The 18,209-nt window shown below is 49.4% G+C and overlaps 1 protein-coding gene across 1 annotated transcript in view; it reads left to right on the top strand.

Moving 5' to 3' along the window:
* The window catches only part of DNAH10 (dynein axonemal heavy chain 10), a 168,862-nt gene that overhangs the window by 68,191 nt on the left and 82,462 nt on the right, over positions 1–18,209 (top strand). Inside the window, 5 exon segments of the mRNA XM_060249163.1 lie at positions 741–929; positions 2,038–2,184; positions 3,825–4,016; positions 13,111–13,229; positions 14,348–14,506. Coding sequence (XP_060105146.1) covers positions 741–929; positions 2,038–2,184; positions 3,825–4,016; positions 13,111–13,229; positions 14,348–14,506 — 806 coding nt within the window.

Below are 18,209 nucleotides of genomic sequence, written 5' to 3'. Positions count from 1 at the left end.
TCAGGAAGCTTCTTGTGTCCCTGGGATGTTCTTTGTGGCATGCCTCCATGCAGGGACCATTTTGTAGAAAAATAGGTGGTGGAGCTCATTAGCATAACTCATTAGCATATGCCCTTCCCCCCCCCAGCCAAAAGCAACCCAATGCAAGAAAGGAGAGCCTCAGATGAGCGAGGTCTGCTTGGGCTGGCTAGAGATAAGAAGAAGATGATGATATTGGATTTATATCCCGCCCTATACTCTGAATCTCAGAGTCTCAGAGCAGTCACAATCTCCTTTATCTTCCCCCCCTCCCCAACAGATAACCTGTGAGGTAGGTGGGGCTGAGAGAGCTCTCACAGAAGCTGCCCTTTCAAGGTCTGCGAGAGCTATGGCTGACCCAAGGCCATTCCAGCAGGTGCAAGTGGAGGAGTGAGGAATCAAACCCGGTTCTCCCAGATAAGAGTCCATGCATTTAACCACTACAACAAACTGGCTCTCAAAAAGCCAGCCCAAGCAGGCCTCGCTCGCCTGGGACTCTCCTGGGCTACCCCCGCCCCCGTCAAAAGGCCAGCAAGGCACCCACCACACAAAATCCCATCAGAAGTGGAGAAAGGGTGGTGTGGGCTTCTCCAGGGGTTAATGAGGGCTGCTGGGGGCGTGGCAAAACTCCTGGTGGCCGGCTGGCTGCCCAGCGCTCCTGTGAGCTCCTGCTGAATTTGAGGCCTACCTCTGTGTGACGTTGACTTGAGTCTGTGTTTCAGTTTGAAGGGCAAGAAATTTCTCTGGATCCTCGAATGGGCATTTTTATCACAATGAATCCTGGCTACGCCGGCCGTACCGAGCTCCCCGAATCCGTAAAAGCTCTGTTCAGACCCGTGGTTGTGATTGTGCCTGATCTCCAGCAAATCTGTGAAATCATGCTTTTTTCTGAGGGGTTTCTTTTGGCAAAGGTAGGCATCGCAGAGGGCTTACTCACACATCCCTTGATTATTCTATACTCCAGTACTGGCACATGGGATTTGGAAGCTGGATTGCACTGGAAAATACTGTGCTCAGGGTAGTATAAAATTCAGTGGAAGTACGGAGATTGTCCAAGATCTTTCCAAAATGTTGGGCTTGCCTTGTACCCAGGGCCGGCTCTATAGGGCATAGCGCTCCAGGCAGCCTTGCTGCCCGTCATCGCCCTCCATCCCCGGCGGCGCTGCGTTGCATCTGCCCCCTCCCAGCACCACCTCTTCCTCCCTCCCTCCCTCTCTATTTTAATGCCCGGAACCACGGTAAAGCACCGCATTTTAGGGTTCTTGAAAGGCCTCTCCCCCTCCGATGATCAACTGATTGGCTGGTCAAAGTGCGCCGGAGGCTGGCGGCTCCTATGCCACCCCTCTGGCGCGCTCACGATCAAGAGCCCCGGAACACGGCGCTTTACAATGGTTCCAGGCATTAAAATAGAGAGGGAGGGAGGAGGCGGCTGGGGAAGCAAATAGGCATTTGCCTAGGGGGCAAGGCGGGGTTTTGGTGCCCCCGGCCTCCCGGCGCCCTAGGCAATTGCCTAGTTTGCCTAGTGGGCAAGCCGGCCCTGCTCGTACCAGCACCAGCTGTGTGCGCAGCATGGATTCATACATGCATTGTGTGGCACACATGTGGGGATCAACACATATTGCATTTAAGAACCGCTAACTTATATTACTGTAGAACTAAGTTTGTCCAGTGGTACCTTTAAGACCAACAAAGTTTTATTCAAGCGATCAGCTTTTGTGTGGATGCGCACTTCCTCAGATATATTGAAATGGAAGTTACCAGTCTACACACAGAGGCAGAGAGGGAGCAGCAAATTAGCAATAGCATAATAAAACGTGTTTGACAGATGAAAGGACCAAACTGGAATAACAAGCAGTTCATATGGTCATAATTTGTTTGGGTTTAATTCCCAGGGGGGTGGGGGCATAGTGAAGTAAATTAATATATCAAAATCAGAGATGGATGGTCAGATGTACCCTTTTCAAATGTAACTGTGTCTTTTATTTTAAAGAAGTTTCCGTGCTTTTTTTTGTGCACCAGATCCTGGCCAAAAAGATGACAGTGCTATACAAGTTAGCAAGAGAGCAGCTTTCTAAACAGCACCACTATGATTTCGGGCTTCGAGCTTTGAAATCGGTATTGGTGATGGCTGGAGAACTAAAGAGAGGATCGGCAGATCTCAGTGAGGTACGCCCTGTTCTGATCCATCACCCTGGAAAACCAGAAAATGGTGATGCTGAGGCCCTGTTCCCATTGATGTGACCCAAAAACCAGCCCAGGTCCCACAGACACCAGATTACTCTACTACAGAACGGCCTCACTGGCGTTTAGCCGGCAACATTGTGCCTGTTGTAACATTGCAATGTGATTAAGGTGTGAGCAGGGCTTTTTTTGTAGCAGGAGCTCCTTTGCATATTAGGCCACAAACACACACACCCCGATGTAGCCAGTCCTCCAAGAGCTTACAGTAGGCCCTTTACGAAGAGCCCTGTGAGCTCTTACAGGATTGGCTGCATCAGTGGGGTGTGGCCTAATATGCAAAGGAGTTCCTGCTCCAAAAAAAGCCCTGGGTGTGAGACATGAGATGAAGTTATCATGTCCAAAGATAATGTGGAAGATCCATGATCAGGATCTCCCATGTTAGTTTGTTTGTTTGCAAAGCACCTGCATTGAAATGCTAATTTGATCAAGGGGACAACATTTGAGAAGGCAGTGGTTTCTTCACTTTTTACTTTCCGGGGAGTTTTTAACATAGAAAAATGAGTAGGGATGGTGCAAATTTATCAGCAAATTTGTTCACCTGTCAGATTTACCTTATTTGACACAATCGACCTGTGAGCCAATCAAGGATAAGTTGAACCATTGCCAAACAAATTTGTAATGGCCTGTTGTTCAGAAACTGATTCACATCTGATTGAGAGATCAGATGGGAGCTAGGTTCTGATTCACCACCCCCAAATAGCTACATCGTGAAGTTTCAACAAAGAAGAGGAGAGAGAGTTTCGCTTCCCTTTCCTCCAAGCTGAGTGGGGACAGATGCAGTGTTTTTAAACTCTGCATTGCAAAAGGGAGGAGAGAAAGAGCTGATTTCTCTTCCTCCCTCTGAGCTGCTCAGGAACAGAAGCAATGCTTTTGATTTTTGCATTGCAAAGGAGAAGCTGGACAGGTACCGAAGCTTTTAACCTCTGTATTGCAAAACAGGAGCAAGAAATGTTTTCTGTCTTTTTCTCTGTTTCCATTGCTATTGAAAATTTGATAATACAACTGTAAAATATAACTGATGGGCAACATGAGGCCAGGCCCGTAGCCAGAAAATTTTAGGGGGGGGGGGCGGCGGCCCTGGGGCCCAGAATGAGGTCACATGCTTTTAAAAAATATAAATAAAAAGGAGAGCAGCAGCAGCAGGCGCGCTCCACCGCTCTCCTCCACAGGCTGCCACCCCTTCTGCAAACTTAGTTGAGAATAAAAGTCACAATTATAAATCTTAGGACACCTTAACGACAGACTAGCCCACTTAGTTTGGCATAAGCATTTGGGAGCCAACCACGAGAGCCGTGGGGGCCGCGAGAGCAGCGGCAAGAGCAGGGCAGCGAGAGTGATGGGGAGAGCAGCAGCGGCAGGTAGAGCAGTGGTGGCAAGAGGTGCAGGGAGAGCAGTGCGGCCAGAGCAGCTGGTGGCGGGGAGAGCTGCAGGGAGAGCAGGGCGGCCAGGCCCCCCTGTAGCTATGGGCCTGCATGAGGCTCAACCAGTAGAGTTTTTCTTCAGAAAGTAAATTTAATTAATGAAAACAATATTAACATATGTCTTTTTTAAAAAAAAAACACAAGGATGTGGTCCTGATGAGAGCCCTGCGAGACATGAATCTCCCTAAGTTTGTCTTTGAAGACGTTCCTCTTTTCCTTGGGCTGATCTCCGACCTGTTTCCTGGACTGGACTGCCCTCGAGTGCGTTATCCTAAATTTAACGATGCCGTCGAGCAGGTGTTGGATGAAGGAGGTTACATCGTCCTGCCGATCCAGGTACCCAAAAGAGGGGAAGGATCCTACACGCACAGCTAGAGCAGTTCCTCAGTGGAACAGGCTTCCTCGGGAGGTGGTGGGCTCTCCTTCCTTGGAGGCTTTTAAATAGAGGCTAGAGGGCCATCTGACGGCAATGGTGATTCTGTGAACTTAAGGACGGTATTTGTGAAGGGCAGCATTGTGCAGTGGATTGTGGACTAGGTGACCCTAGAGGTCTCTCTATAATTCTGTGATTCTATGAATGAGGTAGAATGGCATCTTGAAAGTCAGGCTGTGACTCCTTGGCATGTTCTGTGCTGCCCAGACAGCAAGCCTCAGTGTTAAGTGAGCATCATATTAGTTGACAGAGGGATGGAGTTTGACCTCCTTCCATATGGGGTTTTGCTCAAATATCTGTGTTGTACAGTCTCACCAACCCAACTGTATGCTGCTCTCCTATACCTTGGACTTCCTTGTCTGTGCCCTTAGTATGTAGCTACGTTGCTGCCGAGGGCTGTTAAGCTTAAACTAGGAGCCTCAGAGCTTGAGGACCAGAAAGATCTTCTTCGTGGTCTCTGTGCAGTCCCACACATGGGTTTTCCCGTCAGGACGAACCCTACCTCGGAGATTTTAAAAGCTAGCCTAGGCGTTATTTTTGGCGCGCACTCCCTCTCGCTCTGGGGAGCAGGCATCCACTGCGCATGCCTGTAGCGCGAGGGAGGCGCCCCACCCACTCAGTTTCTTTCCAACCGCCGCCCGGGATAGTCTTACCTCGCTGCGCTCCTCTTTTACCTCAAATATCTAGCCTCCGTTTCTTCAAGTTCCCTCTTTATTCCATTCTCTCGCTATTTTCTTATATTCTTATCTTCTCCTGAAAAAAAAAAAAAAAATATATATATATATATATAAATATCTTCCCCGCTTTTACCTCAGACCTCCCTTCCCCCCCCCCCCCGGGCGTATGGAAGGAAGAGACAGTAAAATAACCTTTAAAAGGTGTTCGCGTTGTAGGGCGAAAATCCCTACATCGGACGGGCATTCGCTTTGCCTATTCTGTTTGGGAGAAACCCATAAAGTGGACGCCTGTGCGCATTGCCTTCAATTCGGCAAACAGGCGCGCAAAAACAGGGCCGCTAGACTAAGAAGCCACCTAATGGAGTCTGTGCTTCACCCTCAAATGTCACAATCTTCGTCAGCAAGTAAGTCGCCCCCCCTACTTACTCCCCAAGGGGACGGCGCACGGTCGGCAGCTTCAGTGGCCATTGTTCCCAGCAAGCATAAGTCCGGCGATGCCGCGAAAGCCGGCGACGGCGCAAGAACGTCAGAACAAACGGCCGCGGCGACTAAACCGAAAGGTGGGAAGCACACTAAGAAACACAAGCACTCCGACCCGAAGGGCACGAAGGATTCGAGAAAACCGTCCGATCCGAAGGCCCCGCGTAAACCGACCGATCCGAAGGACCCGAAGAACACGAGCGACTCGAGGAAATCTTCGGAACAACAGAACGAGCCTGACAGACAATGTGAACCCTCCACACCCGGATCCGATACCCATGAGGTGGCCACCCCGGCTACGGAGTCACCGCACCAGCAGATGGAAGAAGTTATTCCGATTCCGTCCCGATCTCCCTCCCTGCAAGGATCCATACCAGACCCTCCGCTGGAGCCGATTCGAGACCCGCTGCAGTGGACTCGACAGCACATCAACCCTAGATCGTTCCGCGATATGTCGAACCCCATCCAGTACAAACATGACGCCTACAGGTATTTTGATACGCATCGGTTCCCAGCCAGATCACCCAGCATCGAGAGACATCGGTACCATCATACACGGTTCCCGGAGAGATCCCCTAGTAGAGGGAGGGATCGCTACCGCTACAACCCGAGATCTCGGTCTCCATCCATGTCCCCGAGGAGACGCCATTATGCTTCAAGATCTCCTTCTATGGATTCCCATGCATGTTGCGGCTACCACCACTCTCGGTACCGTGACGATTACCACAGGAACCAATCCAAGGAAGCGACTCCTGCCCAACGGAGCAAGCAACTAACAAAACAGCCATCTCCGACTCCTTCCACTTCGACTTCTAAGCTTAAAGGTACGACTCCGACGAGACCTAAAAGCACGACTCCAACCAGACCGGACCCACCTGAACCCGAACCTGATTCTGATGCCGAATCCGACGCACAATCATCGGACTCGATACAGTCGATGTCCCCTGGGTCCCCTGCCTCGGATATAGCCAAACCCGCGGATTTGTCACCTTCCGAAGGGGCAAAGACATACCTGGACTTAATTGCCAACATGGCCTCTGCACTCAACGTTACCCTTACCTCGGATGCACCCAAGGTAACAGACGTGGTACACGACTTGGTGCACTCAGATTTACCTGCTGGTTCCTTTCTGCCGATGTTACCGGTCCACCTAGAAGCCATCAAAGAAGCTTGGGACAACCCAGCCTCCATTCCCCCAACTTCAAAACGAATTGAATCCCTGTACAGGATCCAAGCACCGGATTCGAAGTTTTTATTTACCCATCCAGCACCGAACTCTCTGATAGTTCATTCTTCCTCCAAGTCTAAACAGACCCGCCACCCGGTACCTCCTGAGAAGGAAGGCAGGAAATTAGACACCCTAGGAAGGAAAATGTATTCCATCTCTACGGCAAACGCCAAAATCAACAATTACCTGGCATACTTCGCCGCATATTCCCACAACATCTCCTCACAACTGAATACGCTCGTCTCTGCCCTGCCTGAACCCTCCCAGAAGCAAGCCTGCAAGCTGCTTCAGGAACTGAACAGGATCTCAAAACAACAGATAAATACCATCCGCCACTCTGTGGGGTGCACTTCAAAGGCGATGGCTGCCTCAATTGCCCTAAGGCGACACGCTTGGCTTCGATCCTCTTCGTTGCAACCCGATCTTAAATTCAAAATCGAAGACCTTCCCTTCGATGGCCAAGGTCTCTTTAATGCCACAACGGACGATATACTGTCCACCGTAGACGACAGCCGCAAACGAGCAAAAAGGCTCGGGGTAGCGCAACAACAACAACAACAGCAGAGCTATAAGCCCAGACCATGGAAACCAACGCCTTTCAAACGTTCCAGATCTCCTCGACAATCTGAATACTGGAAACGTAAGGCTCCTCCTCCAAAGCAATCCTTTCACCAGAGACAGCAGAGGCCACAACCACCTAAAAAGGCTGCGTCTTCATCAAAGCAGTCTCTTTGACTTTCTACCAATTCAACACGTCTCCAGACTTCTTCCATTTCACGACAATTGGCGACAAATAACCACGGACAAATGGGTTCTGAACATCATTTTGAGAGGTTACTCCATAGAGTTTCAAACACCACCAACAAAACACCATTTTATTTCCACCCCCCCATCCCCTTCCCTTCAGGAAGAAATAGACACCTTAACAGCCAAAGCGGCTATAGAGCCTGTCCCAAACCAGTACCATCGGACAGGATTTTATTCTCGGTACTTCCTAGTCCCGAAAAGGGATGGGGGACAGCGTCCGATTCTGGATCTAAGAGCCCTAAACAAATTTATCCGTCACAGAAAATTCAGAATGATCACTTTACAATCGATTCTGCCATTAATCCCCAGAAACTCTTGGATGGCACTGGTAGATTTACAGGACGCATACTTCCACCTGACAATACACCAATGCCACAGAAAGTTTCTGCGCTTCGCCGTGGGCAACAACCACTACCAATTCCGAGCTCTACCCTTCGGACTCTCCACGGCACCACGGACATTCACGAAATGTATGGCGGTAATTGCAGCATACCTCAGACAACGCGGAGTTGCAACCTACCCATACATAGACGATTGGCTCCTCGTGGGAGCTTCAAGGGCACAGTTGATAAAGGACATTTCAATGACACTTGCGCTCCTAGCAGAACTGGGCCTCCAGGTCAATCAACAAAAGTCACACCTTACCCCGACTCAAGACATCCAATTTATAGGGGCTCGCTTGTGCACCAGGGACCACAAAGCGTACCTTCCCGTAGACAGGATATCCTCCATTCAGACGCTGGCCGCACAAATAATCCAACAACCCAAACAAACGGCTTTCAACATTCAGCGCATGTTAGGACTTATGGCAGCCACGACAGCAGTTCTGACTCATGCAAGACTACACATGAGAACCCTACAAATCTGGTTCGTCCGTGCATTTCGACCCCAACGCCAATCTCAAGGAACAGTCCTCACTGTTCCAAATCACATCCTCCCTTCACTCGAATGGTGGACAGTACGAGCTCACCTGCTTGCAGGAATGCCATTTTTACGGCCAAGCCCATCAGCAGTAGTTACAACAGACGCCTCGAGGTGGGGCTGGGGAGCCCATCTCGACATACTCACTGTCCAGGGGCAATGGACACCGTACGAACAGTCGCTCCACATCAATTGTTTAGAGCTACTAGCTGTTCACAGAGCGTTAAAGTCGTTTCTTCCATCGCTTCAAGGCCGACATGTGCAAATCGCCTCAGACAATGTGGCGACGGTTTTTTATATAAACAGGCAAGGCGGAACTGCATCCACCCGCCTTTGCAAAAGAGCAATGCACCTTTGGCACTGGAGTATTGCTCACAAGATCCACCTCACTGCGGTACATCTTCCTGGCGTACAGAATGTTCAAGCGGACAGGCTGAGCAGATATCCCATCAACGTCCACGAGTGGTCACTCCACAGGTCATACCTTCTGCCAGTATTCCGGAAATTCGGAACTCCCTCAATAGATGCGTTTGCTGCACCCGACAATGCGCAATGTGCCATCTTTTTTATGAGAGGTCCGCCCTCACAACAGTCTGCGGGGGATGCCTTCATACAGACATGGACCGGTCCACTACACTTCCTCTTCCCTCCTTTCCCGCTGATAACACGGTGCATACAGAAACTTCAACTGGACAACACAGATTGCATTCTAGTGACGCCATGGTGGCCACGCCAGCCGTGGTTCACAACCCTCCTCTCTCTGTCAAAAAACACTTACCATCACTTCCCTCTGGCCCACAACCTCCTGTCCCAGCAGAACGGCAGGGTCCTCCATCACGACCCGAACAGGCTTCGCTTAACGGCTTGGAGGATATGTTCTCAGACTTTCCTGAAGGAGTAAGACACGTCCTCCTGAATGCAAGGAAACCATCAACAAGAAAGTCATACTCCATGAAATGGAAAAGGTTTTCCATTTACGCTACCAAGCATAACTTCAGACCTTCCTCGGCTTCCATACCTCAAATCTTGGCATATACACTGCATTTGTCAGAAAAGGGCCTCACGTACTCCTCTCTAAAGGTGCACCTTGCAGCAATCTCAGCTTTTCACCCACATGTACAGGGTCGAACTGTCTTCTCACACCCTGCTGCGAAATCCTTCTTAAAAGGAATCTTACATTTGCACCCACCATTACGGCAAATGTACCCTAACTGGAGTTTATCACTAGTGCTCAGCCAACTAGTAAAACCCCCTTTCGAACCTATGGCTACAATACCACTTCACCTCCTTTCATGGAAAACGGCACTATTAGTCGCACTCACCTCTGCTAAGAGAGCAAGTGACATTTGTGCGTTCAGAGCAGACCCACCTTACACCATCTTTCACCACGATAAGGTGGTGTTACGGCCAGATCCTGCTTTCTTACCCAAGGTGGTTTCCGCATTTCATTTGCAAAGAGTCACTACCTTACCTGCTTTTTTCCAACGGCCCGCAGACAAGGGCCAAGAAGCTCTACACTGTCTAGATGTGAGAAGAGCACTCGCTTACTATATAGATAGAACGGCATCGTTCCGTACGGACTCAAGACTTTTTGTCGCCTACGGCCGCCTTCATAAAGGAAAAAAGATATCTACACAGAGACTGTCAAAATGGTTGGTTGCTGCTATAGAACTGTGCTACAGACTCGCAAAGCAACCAGTCCCATCTGCCATACGAGCTCATTCTACGAGAGCTTTGTCAACGTCATCTGCCCTTGCCAGGGGTGTATCCATGGAGGACATTTGCGCTGCTGCCGCTTGGTCCTCCCCTTCGACCTTCGCCATGCACTACGCTTTGGACGTCCGTGCTAGGCGAGATGCATCCTTCGGACAGGCAGTACTCCGCTCCATCTTTGACTAAGGAGCCGGTCCCAGCCCGGTGAGTACTTGCTTACCGTATAGCCTGTTATGTGCTGACTGTGTTGCACTAACCTTTGCATTATTCTTTTCTCCAACTCTAGTGCCAGCACCCACCACCTTGCAGGTCAGCTTATCAGTCACCCATGTGTGGGACTGCACAGAGACCACGAAGAAGATAAACAGGTTACTCACCTGTAATTGATGATCTTTGAGTGGTCATCTGTGCAGTCACACACGCCCGCCCAGCCTATCCCCGCTGCTGGCTACTCGTCTTATATAACCGCTCACATACTATGTCAGCGGCGGGGAAAGAAACTGAGTGGGTGGGGCGCCTCCCTCGCGCTACAGGCATGCGCAGTGGATGCCTGCTCCCCAGAGCGAGAGGGAGTGCGCGCCAAAAATAACGCCTAGGCTAGCTTTTAAAATCTCCGAGGTAGGGTTCGTCCTGACGGGAAAACCCATGTGTGTGACTGCACAGATGACCACTCGAAGATCATCAATTACAGGTGAGTAACCTGTTTTTACTTGGGGTGGTTCGTGCTCAAGACTGTTGGACGTTGATTCAGATTTGCATTAGAGCACGGACAGAGTGCCAAATAGAATTGCACTAATCCTGATCATTTGCACTAACCTGCCTTAACAAAGTATTATATATGTGTTCAAAGGATCATGTTTGCGGTGTTATATTTGCTGAGCTCACCTTAAGAGTATTATAGGGCCTTTTCTATGATTTTGGTTCCAAAGTCCTAACCAGGAACAATGGGCTACTGTTAGATACGAGAGGAAGTCTCCCCTTTAGCAGAGACTCGTTATCTCCATTTTGTTCTGTGAACATCTTTCGGTGGAAAGTAAGCTATCTTTCTACCTCCGGGAGTCACCGGGAGCCTATCTCTTGGAGAAGGTCAAATCTCCCTGCTACAGCAGGAGCTCTGCGCTTACTCATCCTGGAATTGGGCCAGGAGGCCTACATTGGAGTCGAACAGGGAAGGGGGTGAAACCGCAGATATGAAGTATGGGGAAGTGGGGCATGGGGGTCCAGATTAGTGGCCCCCGGGTCATATCTATTCATCTCTCGCTTCTAAGTTGGGATATGAGACTTATTTGACCAATGAATGTAATCAGAATGTCAAAGGTGAAGACCGGTGTAGCCAGTCTGTGAGTTGGCCTTTGTTTACAGAAAGGTATAAGATGTTGTGACTATGGGGAAGAATTTTGAAGGAGAACGGAGAAGGGGGTTAAGGGTTTGTTTCTCCTTCCCACATTCAGTGTGAGAAAAAACAGTAAAAGGAATCTGCAAATCAACTCTTCTGTGCCTCTGTCATTTGGAAAAGCCCCTCGATTGGAGAGGAGGGGGTTTCGTCCATTTGCAACAAGACCCAGAGCCCTTTTCTGGCACAGAAGGGCACTGAAGTGTGCCACTATTCCATGCAGTTGGCAGACATTATGAAGCCCCTAGATTGGCCTGGCCTGCTATATATATTAGAAGTCTTTCTGGCTGACAGAGCAGTATGCAGGACCATCGTCACGGTGGGGCATCTCATGGTCACACTCCCAACTTTCTAGCCACATCCCACAAGTTTTCATTCAAGAAAACCCAGTGAGCTCTTGCCTCTTGGACAATCAGATAGGCATGGGAGGGGGGAGGTCCTTTTCTTGCAGAAGTGTGTGTGTGTGTGGGGGGAGACAGTGAGCTCATGCCTCTTTAACACACCTCTCAGAGAGGTAAGGGGAGCCAGAGAAGTCTTCTTTTATCATCCCCCCCAGATTTCCAAACACCCCACCACCCAAAATTATCTGGCCTATGCCCCTTGCAGTATGTTCTACCCCAGGGGTGTTAAACTCTTAGTTATAAGGGGCCGGATCTGACATAAATGAGACCTTGTCAGGCCGGGCCATGCGTACCTATTTAAGATTAGGTATCAGAGATATAAACTTCTTAAAGGACACAGACAAACATGACTAAAGATTTTTAAAAAAAAAACTTAAAACATTAGCACTTGTTGGTCTTAAAGGTGCTTCTTTTTGTATTTCTCCCATGGGATCCAGGGAACTGGGCAAAGGAAGCTCTGGCTCTTTCCCTCCCTCTCCAGGGGACCAGGAGGGGGAGGAGCCTCAACCAATGGAGAAAACAGAGGTTTTGTTCTGTAGCTCCTTTGCGATTGAGCAAGCCTTGCAAATCAAATTGAGATGCAGAAGGAAGCAAGAGAGAGGGAGAAGGAAGCAGACAAGAGCCAGTTGCTCGAGGGCCTGATAGGAGCCCTCTGGCGGTCTGATTCAACCCCCGGGCTGCATGTTTGATACCCCTGTACCCACTGCACTTTGCCACTGGCTTAGGGATTCGTGGCTGGAAAACATTCTTCTGCAATCTGGATTCTAGTGCAGCCATACACAGCTCTGCTTTGGCCCCAACAACTACTGTTACACAGTCTAAAAGCTAGCTAGGCTTTTAGAAAGGCACTACAGAGGTGTTCAGAGACCCTTTCTGAGACACGTCAGAACCTGTCACTTCCCATAAATACAGCTGACTTCCAAGTCTGGGAAACTTTCAAACCCTTTTTGAGCTCTTTTAATGGCAGTGAGAGGTCCTCAGTCTTTTATGCTCCACTCAGTTACACTCTCAGTCCTTCTTCCTCTGAAGAAACAGGGCTGAGGTGTGGGGTCTTTTAAAGGATGTACAGAAAATTAATGCCGTGGCAGTTATGGAATTAAGACCTCATCCAAGTTGACTTCTAGGCCCATGACCTCTTTGTACCTTAGCACATGCTGAAAGAATCTATAACTCACTTGTAAGTAACTAGCTCTTTGCAAGCATTTTACAGGAGATGGAAACATTGATTTTGAGATATAACCATTGTGTTTGATGGATACGCAGAAAATCAGTGGGTCACCTCTGGTCTTACCTCCTATGAAACGAAGCTTTCTCAATTCCTGGTAGACAAATTTACAGCCAGTCAGTTTAGCAAACAGAAGTATATTTTGACGGCAGGTGGACAAAGTCGTCCAGATGTACGAAACGATGCTGACACGTCACACCACTATGGTAGTAGGACCCACAGGAGGAGGCAAGTCTGTGGTCATCAATACCCTGTGCCTAGCTCAGACAAAGTGAGTACACATCATGAATGCCAGTTGTAATGTGCTTATTGTACACTACTGTTCTCTGCAAGGCCAGAGTCTCACCAAAACAACTGGAGAATGAGGAGACACTGCTCTACTTGGCCATCATCCTTCTTAACTGAACCAACGTGAGAGCCAGCACAGTGTAGCGGTTAGAGTGTCGAACTAGGATCGGGGAGACACAAATTCTGGTCCCCACTCTACCATGGAAAGTTGCTGAGTAACCTTGGACCAGTCACCCACTCTTTGCCTAACCACCCTCATAGGGTTGTAGATCAAGATAAGCATACCATAAGAACATAAGAGAAGCCATGTTGGATCAGGCCAATGGCCCATCCAGTCCAACACTCTGTGTCACATAAGAACATAAGAGAAGCCATGTTGGATCAGGCCAGTGGCCCATCCAGTCCAACACTCTGTGTCACAGAAGAACATAAGAGAAGCCATGTTGGATCAGGCCAATGGCCCATCCAGTCCAACACTCTTTGTCACATAAGAACATAAGAGAAGCCATGTTGGATCAGGCCAGTGGCCCATCCAGTCCAACACTCTGTGTCACAGAAGAACATAAGAGAAGCCATGTTGGATCAGGCCAATGGCCCATCCAGTCCAACACTCTGTCACACGGTGGCCAAAAAACCTAGGTGCCATCAGGAGGTCTACCAGTGGTGTCAGGACACTAGAAGCCCTCCCACTGTCTCCCCCCCCCAAACACGCAGGTGGTTTGGTCTGATGTAAGCACTGCTTCCCCAAATCTTTGTGCACTCTGCTAACTAAAGAAGGATCTAGACCACCAGAACCAGTAACCTTCCCAAGACTCCTGGGCCCTTGCGCTTTGCAAAAGCTCATGCCCTGCCATGGATTTTCTTAGTCTTTAAGTTGTACCTGGACTCTGGCTCTTTTTTGTTGCCATAAGAGTTGTTACAAGGGTAAAATGGAGGAACGGAGAATGCTATCAGTCCCCAATCAGGGAGAAAGGCGGGATACAAATGAATTAAATAGATGTTGCGATTTGCTATGCAGCGTATCTGTTTGTATTGGATAAAGGTGGATGGATTATTTTGCAAGGGTTTCTGTTCCTAATTGCACCTCTGATGTTCCATTAGACTAGGGTTACTGACCAAGCTTTACACACTGAACCCCAAAGCCATGAGCGTCATTGAGCTGTACGGTATCCTAGACCCCACGACGCGAGACTGGACAGATGGAGTTTTATCCAATATTTTCAGAGAAATCAACAAGCCCACCGACAAGAAGGAGAGGAGGTAATTTGTGAAGGCTCAAACGTGGCATTTGCAGGGCTTTGATAGCTTTCGATCTTCTTCGTGGTCTCTGTGCAGTCCCACACATGGGTTTTCCCGTCAGGACGAACCCTACCTCGGAGATTTTAAAAGCTAGCCTAGGCGTTATTTTTGGCGCGCACTCCCTTTCGCTCTGGGGAGCAGGCATCCACTGCGCATGCCTGGAGCGAGAGGGAGGCGCCCCACCCACTCAGTTTCTTTCCAACCGCCGCCCGGGATAGTCTTACCTCGCTGCGCTCCTCGTTTACCTCAAACGTCTAGCCTCCGTTTTTCTTCACTTTTCCCCTTTATTCTATTTCCCTCGCTATTTTTCTTATATTCTTATACTCTCTAAAAAAAAAAAAGCATAAATATCTTCCCCGCTTTTACCTCAGACCTCCCTTCCCCCACCCCACCCCCGGGCGTATGGAAGGAAGAGACAGTAAAATAACCTTTAAAAGGTGTTCGCGTTGTAGGGCGAAAATCCCTACCTCAGACGGACATTCGCTTTGCCTATTCTGCTTGGGAGAAACCCATAAAGTGGACGCCTGTGCGCATTGCCTTCAATTCGGCAAACAGGCGCGCAAAAACAGAGCCGCTAGACTAAGAAGCCATCTTATGGAGTCTGTGCTTCACCCTGAAATGTCTCAATCTTCTTCTGTGAGTAAGTCGCCTCCCCTCCTGACTCCCCAAGGAGACGGCGCACGGTCGGCAGCTTCAGTGGCCATTGTTCCCAGCAAGCATAAGCCCGGCGATGCCGCGAAAGTCGGCGACGGCGCGAGAACGTCAGAGCTAACGGCCGCGTCTACTAAAACGAAAAGTGGGAAGCACACTAAGAAACACAAGCACTCCGATCCGAAGGGCCAGAAGGATTCGAGGAAACCTACCGATCCGAAGGACCCGAAAAAATCTACCGACCCGAAGGACTCGAGAAAACCTACCGACTCGAACAAATCTTCGGAACAACAAACAGCCCACGAGCCTGACAGACAATGTGAGCCCTCCACACCTGGAACCGATACCCAGGAAGTGACCACTCCGATTACGGAATCACCGCATCAGCAGACGGAAGAGGTTATTCCGATTCCGTCCCGATCCCCTTCTCTACAAGGATCCATACCAGACCCTTCGCTGGAGAAGATCCGAGACCCGCTGCAGTGGACTCAACAGCACATCAATCCTAGATCGTTCCGCGATATGTCGAATCCCATCCAATACAGACATGACGCTTATAGGTACTTTGATACCCATCGGTTCCCAGCCAGGTCTCCCAGCATCGAGAGACATCGGTACCATCGTACGCGTTTCCCGGAGAGATCCCCTAGTAGGGGGAGGGACCGCTATCGCTACAACCCGAGGTCTCGGTCTCCATCTATGTCCCCGAGACGACGCCACTACGCTTCGAGGTCTCCATCAATGGATTCCCATGCTTGTTGCGGCTACCACCACTCTCGGTACCGTACCGATTACCACAGGAACCAATCCAAGGAAGTGACTCCTGTCCAACGGAGTAAGCAACTAACAAAACAGCCATCTCCGACTCCTTCCACTTCGACTTCTAAGCTTAAAGGCACGAGTCCAACCAGACCTAAAAGCACGACTCCAACCAGACCGGACCCACCGGCACCCGAACCTGACTCGGATGCCGAATCCGACGCACAATCATCGGACTCGATACAATCAATGTCCCCTGGATCCCCTGCCTCGGATATCGCCAAGCCCGCGGATTTGTCACCTTCCGAAGGGGCAAAGACATACTTGGACTTGATTGCCAACATGGCCTCTGCACTTAACGTTACCCTCACCTCAGATGCACCCAAGGTAACAGACGTGGTACACGACTTGGTGCACTCAGATTTACCTGCTGGGTCCTTTCTGCCGATGTTACCGGTACACCTAGAGGCCATCAAAGAAGCTTGGGACAACCCAGCATCTATTCCCCCGACTTCAAAACGAATTGAATCTCTTTACAGGATCCAAGCAATGGAGTCGAAATTTCTATTTAGCCATCCAGCCCCGAACTCTCTGATAGTTCATTCTTCTTCTAAATCGAAACAGACTCGTCACCCTGTACCTCCTGAGAAGGAAGGCAGGAAATTAGACACCCTGGGAAGGAAAATGTATTCAATTTCTACGGCAAATGCCAAAATCAACAATTATTTAGCATACTTCGCCGCGTATACCCACAATATCTCCTCCCAACTAAATACGCTCGTCTCTGCCCTACCTGAACCTTCCCAGAAACAAGCCTGCAAGCTGCTACAGGAGCTCAACAGGGTTTCAAAGCAACAGATAAATACTATCCGCCACTCTGTGGGGTGCACTTCAAAGGCGATGGCTGCCTCAATTGCCCTAAGACGACACGCTTGGCTTCGGTCCTCTTCGTTGCAACCTGATCTTAAGTTTAAAATCGAAGACCTTCCCTTCGACGGCCAAGGTCTCTTTAATGCAACGACAGACGATATATTGACCACCGTGGACGACAGCCGCAAACGAGCAAAAAGGCTCGGAGTAGCGCAACAACAACAACAGCAGAGCTATAAGCCCAGACCATGGAAACCAACGCCGTTTAAACGTTCCAGATCTCCTCGACAATCTGAATACTGGAAACGTAAGGCTCCTCCTCCGAAGCAATCTTTTAACCAGAGACAGCAGAGACCACAACCACCTAAAAAGGCTGCGTCTTCATCAAAGCAGTCTCTTTGACTTCCTACCTTTACCAATTCAACACATTTCCAGACTTCTTCCATTTCACGAGAACTGGCAACAAATAACCACGGACAAATGGGTTTTAAACATCATTTTGAGAGGCTACTCGATAGAGTTTCAAACACCACCAACAAAACATCATTTTGTCTCAACTCCACCATCCCCTTCCCTTCAGGAAGAAATAGACACCTTAACTGCCAAAGCGGCTATAGAGCCTGTCCCAGAACAGTACCATCGGACCGGATTTTATTCCCGGTACTTTCTAGTTCCCAAAAGGGATGGGGGACAGCGTCCGATTCTGGATCTAAGAGCCCTAAACAAATTCATCCGTCACAGAAAATTCAGGATGATCACCTTACAATCGATTCTGCCCTTAATCCCCCGAAACTCTTGGATGGCACTGGTAGATTTACAGAACGCATACTTCCACCTGACAATACACCAATGCCACAGAAAGTTCCTGCGTTTCGCCGTGGGCAGCAACCACTACCAGTTCCGAGCCCTACCCTTCGGACTCTCCACAGCACCACGGACATTCACGAAATGTATGGCGGTAATTGCGGCATACCTCAGACAACGCGGAATTGCAACCTACCCATACATAGACGATTGGCTCCTCGTGGGAGCTTCAAAGGCACAGTTGATGAAGGACATTTCTATGACACTTGCGCTCTTAGCAGAACTGGGCCTCCAGGTCAATCATCAAAAGTCACACCTGACCCCAACTCAAGACATCCATTTTATAGGGGCTCGCTTGTGCACCACGGACCACAAGGCATACCTTCCTGTAGACAGGATATCTTCCATTCAGACACTGGCCACACAAATAATACAACAACCCAAACAAACGGCCTTCAACATTCAGCGCATGTTAGGACTTATGGCAGCGACGACTGCAGTTTTAACACACGCGAGACTACGCATGCGAACCCTGCAAATCTGGTTCGTCCGTGCGTTTCGGCCCCAACGCCAGTCTCAA

The sequence above is a fragment of the Heteronotia binoei genome, chromosome 11 (genome assembly GCF_032191835.1).
Source record: "Heteronotia binoei isolate CCM8104 ecotype False Entrance Well chromosome 11, APGP_CSIRO_Hbin_v1, whole genome shotgun sequence".
In the NCBI taxonomy this organism is placed as follows: domain Eukaryota; kingdom Metazoa; phylum Chordata; class Lepidosauria; order Squamata; family Gekkonidae; genus Heteronotia; species Heteronotia binoei.
Note: the sequence above shows the minus strand (reverse complement) of the source record. Positions and strands in the feature narration are given on the sequence as shown.